Source organism: Cetorhinus maximus, chromosome 7 (assembly GCF_964194155.1).
Source record: "Cetorhinus maximus chromosome 7, sCetMax3.hap1.1, whole genome shotgun sequence".
In the NCBI taxonomy this organism is placed as follows: domain Eukaryota; kingdom Metazoa; phylum Chordata; class Chondrichthyes; order Lamniformes; family Cetorhinidae; genus Cetorhinus; species Cetorhinus maximus.
In genome coordinates this window covers 61,136,541-61,153,476 of record NC_135885.1, presented here as the reverse complement: position 1 = coordinate 61,153,476, position 16,936 = coordinate 61,136,541, and the positions used below count along the sequence as shown (strand labels likewise).

The following is a 16,936-nucleotide window of genomic DNA, read 5'->3' as shown; positions in this document are numbered from 1 at the left end:
CAGTGGAGAGAATAAAACATTTGTTTTGCATTTGGGCATCTGTTATCAAACACAGCCACCTACAGAGTAAAGATCCCTCTGCTTACTCATTCATCAGTGTCTCTTAACACCCAGAAGACCATGTCCTACTACTTGAATGTGAAATTTCCAGTTCTCACATCCACATCCTTAGGCTTCAAGACGAGAGCTTTAGTTTTTACTCAATTGTGGAAAGTCTTGTGCTCTAGGATTGGGTTGAGAATGTTCAAACTCATTTTTTGAGGGACTTTGCAATTTGTCAATGTGTCACAAGGGGGAAACTAGAAAGGCAATCTTGCTCGATTTGCATGGTATAAATGGTTTTAGATGGAAAACTGGATTAACTTTATAACAAAGCAATGAACTACGTAGATCGTAAGTTAAAAGATAATGCCTTTTTTGTTTTATTCTAGCTAATGAGATTAATCTGCAGCAGCTCCTCTTTACATAAAAAGAGTATGGCTGCTACATTCCATGCGAAATATACTGAAGAATTCATAAAACAGCAGGTTGAAGAGTTCAATATTGGGAAAAGGCATCTGGCTAACATGATGGGTGAGGATCCAGAAACAATTAATCAGGAGGATATTGATGTAAGTTGGTCTCTTTTACTCTATTATCCATAAATTTCACATTTTCACTCTGTCCCACCCTGTATTTAATTCTATACTTTCAGCTAGTGATCAAGTTGTAGCCTTGCTTAGTGTGATTGTTGAGATGCATCTGCACTGAAACTACATGAAGGCGAGACCATACCAGAGGCATTTAAAGAAAAACATAGATGAGTTAAGTCAGTACATAGAATTTTACTGCTCAGAAACAGGCCATTTGGCCAAACAGATTTGCTTGTTTTTATTCATTCACGGGATGTGAGCATTGTTGGCAAAACCAACATTTGTTGCCTATCCCTAATTGCTCTGAGAAGGTGGCGGTGAGTTGTCTTCCTGAACTGCTGCAGTTCATGTGATGTAGGTACACACAATACCATTAAGAAGGGAGTTCCAGGCTCTTGACCCAGCAACAGTGAAGGAATGACGACGGTACAGTTCCAAGTCAGTATTGTGTGCGACTTGGAGGGGAGCTTGCAGGTGGTGCTATTCCCATGCAGCTGCTGCTCTTTCTAAATGGTAATGGTCACGTGTTTGGAAGGTGCTGTTGAAGGAGGCTTGTTGAGTTGTTGCACTGCATCTTATATTTAGTACACACTGCCGACACTGTGCGCCAGTGATGGATGGAATGAAGGTTTATGGCAGTGGATGAGGTGCCAATCAAGTGGGCTGCTTTGTCCTGGATGGTGTCAAGCTTCTTAAGTGCTGTTGGAGCTGCACTCATCCAGGCAAGTGGAGAGTATTCCGTCACACTGCTAATTTGTACTTTGTAGTTGGTAGTCAGGCTTTGGGAAGTCAGGTGGTGAGTTACTCGCTGGTTTATGCTGGTGTTTATGCTGCGCGTGATCCTCCCACTTCTGGGAGGGTTAGCCCGTTACATCATAAAAAGTAAATTTTCTGAATCTGACATTGCTTTGCCTCATTTTACAAATTTGCCCCAAACTTCAAGAAACTAGAGAAACAATGGTTTAAGGGTAAGCAGAATGGAGCACTGGAGGAAGATGTAACTTGCTGAATAAATATCACTAAGATTGAGAACAAAGAAGTCCATGAGCTCCCTGCACTTGATGGAGCTGAGGGTGAAAGGGGCAGGAAAGAAGGTTTTAAGAAGATGGTGGGTGGTGGTGCGGGAGGGGGTAAGTGGTTATGTTTGTTCTCCAAAATGCTCCACGATTATTTTGGCAAATAAGAGGTATAATGACACTTGATATAGTCCAGCCAGATGTTCTGACGGAAGACTAAACCAGCTGTACATGAGACACCCTCATGTCTGTGCCTCTTTGACCCCGGGGAGCAAAGTTGGGGGCATACCAAGGAGATTGATGGGAATGAGAGAGGGTAACTTTTTGGGGGGTACAAAGGCATCAAAGAATGAAGTGAAGGGGCAAAGATTAGCACAAGTATTGTGTTGAATGGAGGGCCAAGGGCTATGTAATTAGGAGTTGGAAAGTGCTGTTGTAATTTATTTGGGGAAGTATTTTTCCCTGGGTAAATGCACAAGAAGCGGAAGTTGGAAGGAGGTCGGTAAGGGATACAAGGAAATGATTGGAGCTGGCCTTGCCACTGATTGAAGCCATGGAATATGGCACAGTCAAAGGGTTTACTATGTATGTAGGAGAGAAGTTTATATGGAGGGAGAAATTTATAGAGCACAGAAGAGCAGTGAATTCAAAGGGCATGGGGAGCTGAGCTGAAGATTGAAATTACTGAGGATGAAGAGTCACTCAGTGCTGAAAGAGGCAAAGAGAGAAAATATCTCATGCAGGGGATGATTTATTTGAAGAACTAGCAGCAGCAGACAATGGGTCAGATAGCTTCGTTGTGTGCTGTAGATTCTGTGATTGTGTGTAAAATTAAATGAGTGTTTCTTCTTGATGCATGATATATATATCTAGCTAACATTTGTTCAGTAATTAGCACATACAGCAATCTGTTTGAAAAAAAAATTGCAGCACATAGCTGGTACTAACTGATAAATACTTAAATCCTTTCCTATTGATGTAGACCTGTAGCTTCCAAATTGTGGGGAATGATCAGTATATTTATGAAGTGAGTCAGTGTAATGCAATGTAATATGTTCATTTGGGGAATTAAAGTTGGGGGGTCTTATTATTATGGATTATTATAAAAGCTAACCATTGTAAGTGGGACAGTACTGTATATCACAGATACTTTCTCTGGTAATTTTTGCTACTGTCTGATTATGCTTGCTGAAAACAGGAAAGATATAAGAAGTATGATTTTAAAGAAGTTCTTTCTGGAATTGTACTTAGCAATTGTTGGAAATGATTAGCAAATTGAAACCTAATCTGATGAAGTTATGCCTGGCATGTTAATTTGTCTCTTCTCTCCACAGTTGCATTTTCTGTTTTTGTTTGATTTCCTGGATCTGCATTATCTTTTTTGTCTCATCAATTGTAATAGTGCTGCAGGTGAGCCTTGGTCTATGTAGTTATGATGTTTGTTGAGTGGACCAAGCTCTGTTTAGCCTGGTAGCAAGAGTTGAGCCCAGGAGATGAGGAAAGTTCGTTCCATGGCAGGAGGACAGTTGGCAAACACAGCAGTTTTTAATGTTGCATGTTTCCCTTCATTGTCAAGCAAGCATATCTGAATGAACTAAACTAAACTTAACTTTTTAAATTAACACAAATGGGATTAGTGTTGGGTTATAATGTGTTACTATGTTTATGTCAGAACAAATAAATTCAAAGGTAGAATTGGTGACTTTATTTTTGAAGTAGTTGGTGAGATAGTGGTTTATCATTATTTACTTACAAAGTCAGTGATGACCATAGGTAGACCTTGTGGACTGAGGTTTACAGAATAGTTTCTTTACCACAAGAAAACAGATTTTAAGGAGAAGAAAATGACATTTGATAAGGTAATTTTCTGTAAAAAGTGCTCCCCACCTGCAAATTTAATATTTTACTGCACGCTGCTGCATTGGTCTCTAGCTTCACTTTCCACAACTTGAGTGTGCTGCCACACTAATACATTACAGCAACTCAAATTTCATACACTGGAGGGTACATTGTGACTGATGGGACAGCTTCTTGGAACAAAGACATTTCTTGCTTTTTGATGTAAGAGTACTTCTACCAGTAATAGTTATCTCTTTAATTTTTATGACTTGGCTATAGATTAGGGAGCTTGCTTTAACATGGGATGCTTCAATGCAAGTAGGTATGCTATGCTGTAGTAGAAGATATTTGAACAAGTATTTTCAAAATGAGAAAAGAATTTTAAGACGCTAATCAGAGCAACTCTATTAAACTTGCCTTTAAATATATTGGTATGCTTTTTTCTAATTGATTTACTTTGCCTATTTCATCCATTATACAATTATTCATGATATATTATGATTTCTACTCATTTATAATAAGTAAAGTTGTTAAGACAAGCGTGTCTAAGTGAAATTGACAACTAACATTAAGTGCCAGATGTTGATTATGGAACTCCAAGAATCTGCTGAGAACAGTTTAAATAAATTAGCACCTGCACATTAGCTGGTCTTGCTATTAATTTATAAGCGAATCAGTAGAAATGACATTTGGTTGAGTCATTGATTAAGTAAATAGCTGCATTTTCACTACCCAGGCAGAATAACTAATTATTAGAGATGGCCAACATGACCTGCTGCTTTTCTCAAATCAATGGTACAGTCATATTCAATTCTCTGTTTCTAGAAAAGGTGAAATGATGCCAACTTATGCATTGTCAACCTGGCACTTGGCTTGGATTTTGCTAGCTAAATTAATCTTTAGAAATCTGATAGATTCTCTCACTAAAACAGGTGAAATGATGCCTATGTAGTTACTGTCAACTTGCCCTGGATTTTGCTAGCTAAATTAATTTATAAATCATATTCCTAAAGTTTAACACAAATTTGGGTTAGTGCTACTTTGTAAAATAATTTCTAGTATCAAATTATTTTTTATCCTAGTATCCGCAAAGAAGTAAAATCTGTACATTGTTGTATTTGAACAAAAAAGTAACCACTATAGATTTTGTGGGCTGACATTTTGAAAGGAGTTTTAATACAAAAAAAAATCAACATGATTCATGGGGAGAGGCATTTGTGAGTTTTAATCTATTTGTGATAACTTGAGGCTTTAATGTGCTATGTAAGATGATAAAATTATTGCATAAAGGTGCTAAGTTTATTTGATAAAATTAGAAAATACATAGATTAAATTTCTCATTAATCTATATTTTCACTATACCCATAGTGTCTGAAGCCATTTTTTGCCAACTCTGCTGCTTACAATTCAAGGGCAGCCTAAATTCAAGCTCAACAACCTGTATTGAGACTTTCTAGAGAGTGGAGCTTAAGTCTTCGTTTTGGAGTCAGTTCAGGACTTGCCACCTAATTTACACTACCCAAGTTTAGAGTCAGTGCAAAGCCAAAGTTACTTTGTGCAAATGCCAAATTTGCAGTGCCAAATGTACCATCAACATGGTAAATATTACTAAATGCCTCATTAGTCAAAAATACTTTTGGGCTTGAAAGCAAAGGATTTGTTCACAGACCATAGCTTTGGTGTGTGTTGCTGATCACCCAGGTAGTTGATTGCTGTGGCAACTTACATTTTCTCATGCATGCTGTAGCCTGGAGCTGTGGATAGTGATTGTAGAGACTCCAGCTTTATTTCCATCATGTGGCTGACCAGGAATCTCTCCCATTCTTACTGCCTACCATTGGCATGTTTTGGAAAGATTTGTAGACTGATGATCAACCTGTTCGGCCATGTTATGAACACACCTTCCTTGGCCACCAAGTTCTGGGGTGGGACTTGAACCCGAAGTTTCTGACTTAGAGCCAAGGGCGCTACCCACTGTGCCACAAGATCTCCTCACTGTAGCTTGGCTACATAGCATATTAATCACATTGCACATTAATGTAGAAGTACAGTGCTATGAAAACACGTGGATTTCCTCTATCTCACGTATTTGCCACTGAGTGAGATCTCCTTACTGAGATCACCCAAGGATTTAGGAAGTTGAAACAAGGTGTGCACCAACAGCTTATTTTTCTTCAGCTCATGAAGGCTTTATTCATTCCATGTCAATCTTGGTGCCCCCTTCCCAAACCTTGGACTTTGAGAGGGGCCTGTTATCAACTGATCTGTTTGATATCTTGGTTGGGGATTGGTACTTGACCCCTCATCCTTGGAATGATTTAGGCTTAAGAGCAACATTTGGCACAGTTTAGTGTTGAAGGCAGTTTTTTTCTGCAGTTGCTGCCCATTAAAGGGATTGTTGTCAGAATAAATATAGTGTGATGCAGCATTTCTATGCTTGCAACCTTGGAAAGTTGATAATTCATTTGATTTGTTATTGTGTAAACAAGACGTTTGGAGCATTTCATCAGATGATGAAATAACTATCTAAAGTTTATATGTTTGTAAAGAGCACAGCATTACAGTTTCCATAAATATACATCCTTTCAACTGCAGCATCTATCCTGCAACAGATCATTTACCTGTTCATTCAGCAGAGTGTGATGAAACTTGCAATAAAGTTCAATATTGCTCATGGTAAATTCCAAATAACTAAAGGGTTAACATCAGGAGCTCATGTAACTATGATGCAATGTCTCATGACGAAGAGACTGAGATCTGGTGGGAAGTAGAAGTACAACCTCATGTAGAGTACTGGGATGTACATAGTTCTGTACATAAACAAGAATGGTTTTTACAATTAACAGCCTATGATAGCATTCTTAGGGTAACAGGAAAAAAACCCAAAGAAATCCTATTAGACCCCGATCTTGAGACAAAACAGTACCCTGATTCCTAAATTGTACGTAAAGATCCAGTGCTCTTAAATGCTTTGTATTGAATTACTGATTCGGGTATTCCATTTCTCATTACAAGCATGAAGTTGCCTCCTTTTAATTTTCAGTGCCTCATTCCTAAAAACAATGCATGTTAATATAATTGCATATTAACTCGATTCCATGATTTTTTTTTGTAGTTTGTCAGATAAATGAACATAATTTACTGCCCAAATGTTCTCTTCTGCAATCACATGGTTTGGATGAGCAGATAGGTTTGAGGTCAAACCTGGCCTGACCACTTTTTTAAAGCAATTCCTTATCCTATGCATAACAATGATTTAACAGATTTTTTAATCATTCAGCATCTTTTCAATAGTTGCATACTCAACATAAGTTTGTAAAAGCTGACATCCTAACAAACGATGCCAGAACAGCTACAACACTGGCATGTGAAAACATACCCAGATATGCCCTGTCTACAAAAGGCAGGCCAAATCTAATCCAGCCAATTACCACCCCATCAGTTTATTCTTAATTATCAGCAAAATGATGGAAGGTGTCATTGATAATGTTATTAAGCAGCACACAGCGATAATCTACTCACCAGTTTGGGAGCTGCAAGGGCCACTTGGGTTCAGACGCCATTATAAACATGGACAAAAGAGCTGAATTCCAGAGGTGAGGTAAGATGGATTGTCCTGGATATCAAGGCAACATTTGACTTGAGTGTGGCATCAAGCAGGCTTAGCAAAATTGAATGGGAATCGGGGGGAAAACCCCCCCCCACTGGTTGGAGTCCTACCTAGCACAAAGGATGGTGGTTGTGATTGTTGGAGGCCAATCATCTCAGCCCCAGGACATTGCTGCAGTAGTGTCCTAGGCCAACCATCTTGACCTACCCTCCAGAATAAGACCAGAAGTGGGGATGATGCCTGATGATTGCGTAATGTTCAGTACCATTCAACTCCTTAGATGCTGAAGCAGTCTGTGTCTGTATTGAGCAAGACCAAAGCCTGTCCACCATCTACAAGGCACAAGTCAGGAGTGTGATGCAATACTCTCCACTTGCTTGGATGAGTGCAGCTCCAACAACACTGAAGCTCTACACCATCAAAACAAAGAAGCCCACTTGATCGGTACCTCGTCCAACACCTTAAACATTCACTTACTCCAAAACTGGCAGGCAGTGGCGGCAGTGTGTACCATCTACAAGATGCATTGCAGCAACTCACCAAGACTTATGACAAATCCTTCCAAACCTGCAACCTCTTCCAGCTAAATAAACAAGGGCTGCAAACGCATGGAACCACCATCATCTGCAACAGCTTCTTCAAGTTATACAAAAAAGAGAGGACCTAGCAGAACTTCTGGTCCCAATTTGTCAATTATGTTATAGGACTAGAGGGAACCAGTATAACTCATGTATTCAACAAGGAAGGAAATAATAAAGCAAGTCACTATGTAGGCCAATTGGTCTAATTTCAATTGTGGGCAATTTAAATATAGGTGATATAATGATGATTTGGACATTGACATAAAATGACTTTACATGGAATTTACAGCACAAAATAGACCATGCTGGTGCTTACGATCCACATGAACCTTGTCCCACTCTATATCTCACCCCTATCAATATATCTTTATTCCTATTTCCCTCATATTTATTTAGTTTACCTCTAAATGCACCCAAGTTCTTTGCTTTAACCATTCCACATAATAGCGTATTCCATGTTCTTAACACTGTCCGAATAAAGAAACTTGTCCTGAATTCCTTATTGAATTTGATTGTGGGCCCTAGTTTTGGACGCCTCAACTGTTCGGCTTTATCTGGAGAATTGTGTCCACTTCTGGGCATCGCACGTTAGGAGGATGCGAAGACTTCAGATATGGTGCAGATATCTGGCGCAGAGATTAGGGACTTCAGTTACGTGGATAGATGGAGAAGCTGGGGTTTTTCTCCTTACGAAAGAGAAGATTGAGAGACTTGATAGAGGTGCTGAAAATCATGAAGGGCTGAGACAGAGTAGATAAAAGAAACTGTTCCTATTGGCAAAAGGATCAAGAACCAGAGGGCACTGATTTAAGATGAATGGCTAGAGAAGAAATGGCGCATGAAGAAGAGTTGTTTTTAGGTAATGAGTGGCTATGATCTGGAATGCATTGCCTGGTGGAGGCAATTGTGGCTTTTAAAAATGAATTTGATAAGTACCCGAAGAGAGAAAAACAATACAGTTCTATGGGGTCAGGGCATGGAGTGGAATTAGCTAAATTGCTCTTGCAGAGAGTAGTACACTCACAATGGGCTGACGGGCCTCCCTCAGTGCTGTAACCATTCTGTGATTAGTTGTTTGGAAGTACAGAACTTGAGTATTGCTGGAAAAAAGAGACATGCTGTCTAAGCTTTTCATCTTACACTCGTCAGGACAGATCATAGAAACTAGGAGCAGGAGTAGGCCATTCGGCCCTTCGAGCCTGCTCCACCATTCATTATGATCATGGCTGATCATCCAACTCAATAGCCTGCTCCCGCTTTCTCCCCATACCCTTTGATCCCTTTTGCCCCAAGAGCTATACCTAACTCCTTCTTGAAAACATACAGTGTTTTGGTCTCAACTACTTTCTGTGGTAACGAATTCCACAGGCTCACCACATACCGGGTGAAGAAATTTCTCCTCATCTCAGTCCTAAATGGTCTACCCCATATCCTCAGACTGTGACCCCTGGTTCTGGACTCCCACACCATCGGGAACATCCTTCCTGCATCTACCCTGTCTAGTCCTGTTAGAATTTTATAGGTTTCTGAGATCCCCCCTCATTCTTCTGAACTCCAGCGAATATAGTCATAATTGACTCAATCTCTCCTCATATGTCAGTCCTGCCATCCCAGGAATCAGTTGGGTAAACCTTTGCTACTCTCCCCCTATAGCAAGTACATCCTTCCTCAGATAAGGAGACCAAAACTGCACACACTATTCCAGGTGTGGTCTCACCAAGGCCCTGTACAATTGCAGCAAGACACCCTGTTCCTGTACTCGAATCCTCTGGCTATGAAGGCCAACATACCATTTGCCTTCTTTAGCGCCTGCTGCACCTGCATGCTTACCTTCAGTGACTGGTGTATGAGGACACCCAAGTCTCATTGCACATTCCCCTCTCTCAATTTATAGCCATTCAGATAATAATCTGCCTTCCTGTTTTTGCTACCAAAATGGATAACCTCACATTTATCCACATTGTACTGCATCTGCCATGCATTTGCCCACTCACTCAGCTTGACCAAATCACACTGAAGCATCTCTACATCCTCCTCACAACTCACCCTCCCACCCAGCTTTGTGTCATCTGCAAATCTGGAGATATTATATTTAATTCCCTCATCTAAATCATTAATATATATTGTGAATAACTGGGGTCCCAGCACCGATCCCTGCGGTACCCCGCTAGCCACTGCCTGCCATTCAGAAAAAGACCCGTTTATTCCTACTCTTTGTTTCCTGTCTGCCAACCAGTTTTCTATCCATCTCAATACACTACCCTCAATCCCATGCGCTTTAATTTTACACGCTAATCTCTTATGTGGGACTTTGTCAAAAGCCTTCTGAAAGTCCAAATAAACCACATCCACTGGCTCCCCCTCATGAACTCTACTAGTTACATCCTCGAAAAATTCCAGTAGATTTGTCAAGCATGATTTCCCTTTTATGAATCCATGCTGACTCTGTCCGAATCTGCCACTGTTTTCCACGTGCTCAGCTATTAAATCCTTTATAATGGACTCTAGAATTTTCCCCACTACCGATGTCAGGCTGACTGGTCTATAATTCCCTGCTTTCTCTCTGCCTCCCTTTTTAAATAGTGGGGTTACATTAGCTACCCTCCAGTCTGTAGGAACTGTTCAAAAGATTACCAACAGTAAAGGGAACAACAATTTATACTGCATGAGAAGAGAGTATTGATTGGCAAGTGGACTCTGGTAGGGGCATTGCATTGGAGGATGCAGCAGGGAGTAGTTAACTGCCAAGCTTTTGTTCAAATTCAAACCAGGAGGGTTGACTCTGGTCAAGGCATTGCTATGGAGAATGAACCAGGGAATGGATTTCCCCAAAGCTTTTTTTTAGATGAAAAAAAGTCATGTGTATCTTCCTTCTGTCTGCAAAGGACAGGGCCCTGTGTGTGAATATACGTGGCTTCTAACATGCATATGGCAACAGGTGAAGCTAGCTGTTTCACACTGTTACTATGCAGTAGCAACATGTGGTATTCTCCACAAACAGGATGCTGCCATCAAGCCAAAAGGCATTCTGCCTATCACACAAATGAGTAATGTTGTATATGAATTCAGTGCTGGTTGTGATGTCAGGTTTGTAGGCCGTACTTCCCAACAACTGGTGGATCATATCAAACAGCACATAACTTCAGCTATTCGCAACAGGCAAAAATAGTGACCATATCCAACCTGCCTGTACTTGCAAAATTGAAACATGGTGTCCATCATTATATGTGATTCCACGATTAGACAACACTTGCTAAACAATCCTGATTGGCTTTCAGTGTATTTCTTGGCACAATTTAAGATTATCAGTCAGGCTCACAGCGTGGCTCACTTACGCATGCTAGAAGCCACATATTTTCAAACATGGCCTTTGTTCTTTGTAGGCAGAAGGTGCTTGTCTACGCATTGTGCCTTTTTCAACTAAACAAAAGCTTGGGTGACAGCCATTCCCTGGTTCATTCTCCATGGCAATGCCTTGACCAATCAGAGTTGACCTGTCTGGTTTGAATTTGAACAAAAGCTTGGCAGTTAACTGTTCCCTGCTTTCTTGTCCATGGCAATGCCTCAATCAATCGGCATCCACTTGCCAACCAACCAATCAGCACTCTTTCTCATGCAGAATAAATTGTTGTTCCCTTTCTGTGTTGGTAGTCTTGCGATCTGTCCTGATGAGTGCAAGATGTAAAGCTTAGACAGCACATCTCTCTTTTTTCAGCAACATCCTATGATTCTTTAACAGATGTAAGCATCTCTGTCTGCCCCATTGAATAACTTCATAATTTTTAAGACTATCAAGATATACTCCTGTCTTCTCTTTTCTGGAAAAATGAACTCCAGCCCATTCAGTTTCTCTCCTGACAATTGTACCTTCTCTGTTCTCTTCCAGAAAGTAGTCAACAGAACTGTTTTAAATTGTTACAATATTAGGCATTGTTACAAATTAGACAGAAAATAATAACACTTCTGATAAATCAAAACAGGATGAATTGTGCCTAGTCCTACCACATTTTATTGCGTTTTTAATACATGTTTCTAAAGTCACCTATGCGTAGAATTTTATATACATATATTCATATACTATATTTTTCTATTTCATTAGTAGCCGTGTGTGTGTTTATGTGTATATGTATCTGCTGATAACTGCACATTGCTGTGAATTTGGTGTATGGTGCACAGAAGGTGGTCATTTGGCTCATAAACTTTCCTAGAGCAATCCAAAATTAATCCCTCTACCCTTTTCTCTCCTCATATGTTTATTTGCATTTCCCTTAATAACATGGTCTCTACTCTGACTACTGCCTGTGGAAAAGCATTCCAAGCTCTGAAAACACTCAATTATAAAAAAAATTTCTATCGGCTCTCTTGACTGGCAATTTTAAATTGCTGATCTGTTTTACAGATTCTCTAACCAGAGGAAAACATGTTTTTGTATCCACATTATCAAAATACTCCTTAATTTTAAAAAACTCTATTAAATCTCTTAATTTTCTGTTTCAGTGGAAATAATTCCAATACTTCAAATCTTTCCTCAGAATCTAGTTTCTTGCCACATCCTAGTCAATCAGTGCTGTAAATTCTCCGTGGTTTTAATGTCCTTCCTACAATGGTGACCCACACTGCACATAAATTGTTTATGCGCCTCTAAGCAACATTTGCTCTCATCTTCATCTCTTAACTGTTCCACACCTGAAAGGTGAGTCATTTTGGGATATAGTGTCACAAGTACCTGTGGCCTCTAATACTTTGCCCCGGTGGTCATGTTTCAAAATTAATTTTATTTTTATTGTGTAACTCTTCCTCCTTATGTTGTGATTTTTTAAAGACAATTTTAAGAAGATTTGCTTTCATGTGACTCTCTAACTTGAAGTGAATGGTGCTTAAAAAAAGTATTGCCATCAATTTATGCAAAATTGATAGCAATATACTTGCACAAAGGTTTTCTTTGTAATCTTGTGGGCATTCCTTTATTTCTCTTTTTTTTCCAGAGAGCTATCAGATACCTTTTCCCATCTGGCTTGTTTGACAAGAAGGCTAGGCCAATCATGAAGGTAATGAAAATGTTTTATCTCTCCAAGATTCTACTCTGATTCATTTATTATCTACTTATTTACATTTGCTAATTCTAATTTGTCTGATTAATTGCAGCATCCTTTGGAGGTCTTCCCAAAACAGAGGGGTAAGACTTTGTTTTAAAAATGAACAATGGTGGGAAGAAGGAGTGTTGATTATTCTTTGCAACATCTGAATGTAGATTACCATAAACTTGTAACATATATCCTGATGTCAGTTATTCATTGTTTTAGATTACAGTTACCATCTGTTCATTAATACGCTCTGCTGTGTTGTCTGCTTACTACAATCTTTTCCACAGAATTATTCTATAATTCTGGTACAAACTCGATGTGAGAAAGCTACCTGAAGGGACTGTCACACCACTTAGCTTTAGCAAGCTTCCAACTCCAATCTAAACAAGACTCCCAAATGATTTTTACTTCAATGCACACGTATAACAGCACCTCAAGTAACATTTTAGAACTGTGACCATACAGCAAAAATATATTTCCCTTTTTTATTATAAAATGATGAGCGGTTTGGGCACAGAATACTAAGGGTATGCAAATTCATTGCCTTAGGGATTTTAATTGAAATTTTAGTAAAGTGCTTTGGCACATTTCTTGAAGAATTTTGTTACAATTATAGAAAAAGTTTGTAATGTCTCCTGTAACACTTAGGGCAATCCTCTCAATGCCATGGTTTGTTTGCATTTATGAGGAGAAATTGAGTAGAATAAAGCAATACCAGGTCCAGCTCTAGTCTGCCAAAGCAGCTCACTATTTCAGGATGATTTTGAAATGTAAGTTAACCCCAGTTTTTTCCTACTGCACATTGTTGTCTTACATTCCTCCTTACCTGTCTCCTCCACATCACCTCCAGCAACATGCAAGAAACTCGTGGACTTCTTTACCACAATGATTGAGACTCCTTGATCAATTGCCTCTGCCACTTCCTTCCCTTCCCCTAGTCCACCGGACTAAACTTCCTCTAAGGTTCCCTCCTGCCCTTGTCTTGAAATTGCATTGTTCTTAAGTTTCTCCACCCCTGCCTTTATACTCTGTCGAGCTCAGCTTGTCCATGAGACCTATATTCTGCTCCCTCAACCCTGTTCCCACTAACCTGCTGATCACACAGCATCCCTACCTGGCTCCTATGTTAGCTGATATTGGTGATGGTTCTCTCTCTCCAGGTACTGTTCCACTCTCCTCAAAAAAAAACTAACCCTTAGCAGTTACATCCTTTCAAATGACCGCCTCCGCTCCAACATCAATTCCTCTCCAAGTTGTCAGATTTCTTGTCTGGCATCCAGTACTAAATGGCTAAAAACTCCAGCTAAATTTTAAGAAGATTTTAAGTCATTGTCTTTGGTACCTGCAACAAGCTCAACACTGACTCCATCCCTCTTCCTGGAACTAACTGAGCCTGAACCAGACTGTTCATACCTTGCTGTCATATTTGACCCAAGATGAGCTTCTGACCACACATCCATGCATCCCTAAGACCAGCAATTTCCACCTCCATAACATTGCCTGATTCTGCATCTGCCTCATCTCATCTGCTGCTGAAACTCTCAACCATGCAGCTATTAGCTCTAAACTTGACAATTCTGCCACTCCTTAACAGGCCTCCCACATTTGACCCTCCTCAAACTTGGTCATCCAAAGCTCTGCTGCCTGTGCCTTAATTCACACTAGTCCTGTTCAAGCATGACCCCTGAGCTTGCTGGCCTATATTGGTTCCCAGCTAAGCAGTGCCTCAATTTTAAAAATCTCTCACTTATTTTCAGATCCCTACATGCCTTCCCCCCACCCCCCCCCAAAACTCTGCGTAATCTCCTACAACCCTACAACCCTCAATGATATCTGCACCTAACTCTGGCTTCCTGAACATCCTCAATTTTAATCACTCTATCATTGATGACTGTGCCTTCAGCTGTCAAGGCCCTAACCTCTGGCGTTCCCTCCCTAAACCTCTCCATCTTTCTTTCCACCTCTTAAGATGCTGCTTAAAACCTCTTTGACCAAATTTTGGTCATCTGCCCTAATATCACCTTGTGTGATTGTGTCATATTTTACTTTATAATGCTCCTGTGGAGTACCTATGGTTGTTTTATTGCATTAAAGATGTTTAATTAAAACAAGTTGTTTATCTCACGGGCCGTGAACAGATTGGATCCCCATCCCAAGCACCAGCCCCCAATCTGGAAGCACTGGTATACTCATCCTACATTGCCAGCACCTAGTCTCCATGAGAAAGTTGGACTGGTGGTGATGGTCTGATGTTAATTAAATCTAGTGTGAAGGCCAGAAGTCTGTGAAATGTCCAGTTAAAAGAAGAGCACTGTTTTTCCAGCTTGCGTTGAGCTTCATGGGAAAATATAGGAGACCAAAGTCAGAGTGGAAGTGCCACAGAGAATGCAAGTGGCCATTGATCAGAAGCTCAGGGTTGTGCTCATTGTTGGGAAGGAAATGTTCAGCAAAGGGAGGATGTGTGTGGTGGTGGAGTTCCATTAGAGGCACATGAAACGGCAGAAGGCGACTCTGTGAATGCAGAGGCTGTTGAGGGGGTGGTGGAAGAAAGACTGCAAAAGAAATGTGAATGACTACAGCTGCAGAAACCTTGTACAGAAATTAATATCTTAGTAGAATCAAATATTTGTGGCAAAGTTAAGGATTTCATGTAAGAAAATAGCCAGATAGGTATAAGCTAACGCGGTTTCAAAATAACCTGAACCTGCCTGAGCAACTTCCTTGACTTGTGAGAATGTGATATCCCAACTGGATATGGGAAAGCCCAATGACATGATTTACCTAGATTTCTGAGCTAGTGTACTGAGTGGATGGACAGAATGAACAAGGTGTTCAAATATATAACTCCATTAAAGTTAGAGTGTAAATTGAAAAAGCCATAAGAAAGGTCAATAGCATTTTGGCTTTCGTAAATAGGGTCATAGTGTACAAAAGGAAAAATGTAACAAATTTGTACAAATATGGATTAGGCTGTAGTGCGTATTATGTGAAGTTTTGTATGCCCCATTATAAAAAGCACATTAACCAATTCACCAGAATAGTGCTGGGATGAAAGCTATAATTCGGAGGAGAGACATAAGATTTTGGATAATTTACACTGGAGCATAGGCTGAGATAATAGAAGTTTTAATAATAGGAGTTTTATAAATTATAAAGGGGTTTAATAGATTGAATAAGAAAGAGCTATTGTATCTTTCAAGGGAAAGTTGTATAAATATTGGAAGCATCTGATACAGGGTTATAGGGAGAGAATAGGGCAGTGGGACTAATTTTTTGAATTTCTTTGACAAACAGCTAGTGCATACACACTGACTTCTGTGGCTTTATGATTCCAGAAGGCCTTGGACAAAGCTATACTTTTAAAGCTACTACACAACCTTAAAACCTTGATTCAGAGAGAGAAAGTAACGGGCAATAGTCAAGAATGATCTTTGACTTGGGAGCAGTGCTAATTGGATCATTCCAGTTATATTTCAGGCGCCTACTGTTTTTGACCTTCATTAACCAACCTGGATTCTGAAACACAGCATAAGTTGAGCATATCCATGAATGGTGGGCATCAATAGAGACAACCAATGTGTTAGAAATTGAGGTATAAACTTATGTTTGTTTTGTATTTCTGGCTTTTCACAACCATCTATCAGTTTATCCCAGAGTGAAGTATAAAAGTAATAAACAGAAAATGCTGGAAATACTCAATGTCTGGCAGTATCTGTGAAAAGAGAAACAGTTTGCATTTCAGGTCAGGTCTAACTGGGCTTCTCCACAGATGCTGCTAAATCGTGAGTATTTCCATCATTTTCTGTTTTTATTGCAGATTTCCAGCATCTACAGTATTTTGCTTTAATTGAAATATACATTGGTATCCTTCAGGGGTCGGTTTTAGCTCCACTGCTTTATTTTTTGATCATATATGAATGTCTTGAACTTGGGTATACTATAATCTCAAAGTTTGCAGATAATCCGAAACTCTAAAATGTAGTAAACAGTGGGGACATCAACAGACTCCAGAAGGACAAACAAGTAAAATGGGCAGACATGGCAGATGCAATTTAAGGCTGAAAATTATGATGTGCTTTGGTCAGATGAATGAAGGGAGGCAATATAAATTAAATGGTACAATTTTCAATGGGCTGCAGGAACTTGATGGTGTAAGTACACAAGTCTTTGAAGG

The 16,936-nt window shown here is 39.7% G+C and overlaps 1 protein-coding gene across 2 annotated transcripts in view; it reads left to right on the top strand.

Moving 5' to 3' along the window:
- mrps9 (mitochondrial ribosomal protein S9) overlaps positions 1-16,936 on the top strand; it is a 106,079-nt gene that overhangs the window by 15,904 nt on the left and 73,239 nt on the right. For both annotated transcript variants that reach the window (XM_078545596.1, XM_078545595.1), the window contains exons 2-4: positions 432-611; positions 12,664-12,726; positions 12,824-12,854. In XM_078545596.1, the coding sequence (XP_078401722.1) occupies positions 432-611; positions 12,664-12,726; positions 12,824-12,854 (274 nt within the window). The remainder of the gene's footprint in view (positions 1-431; positions 612-12,663; positions 12,727-12,823; positions 12,855-16,936) is intronic.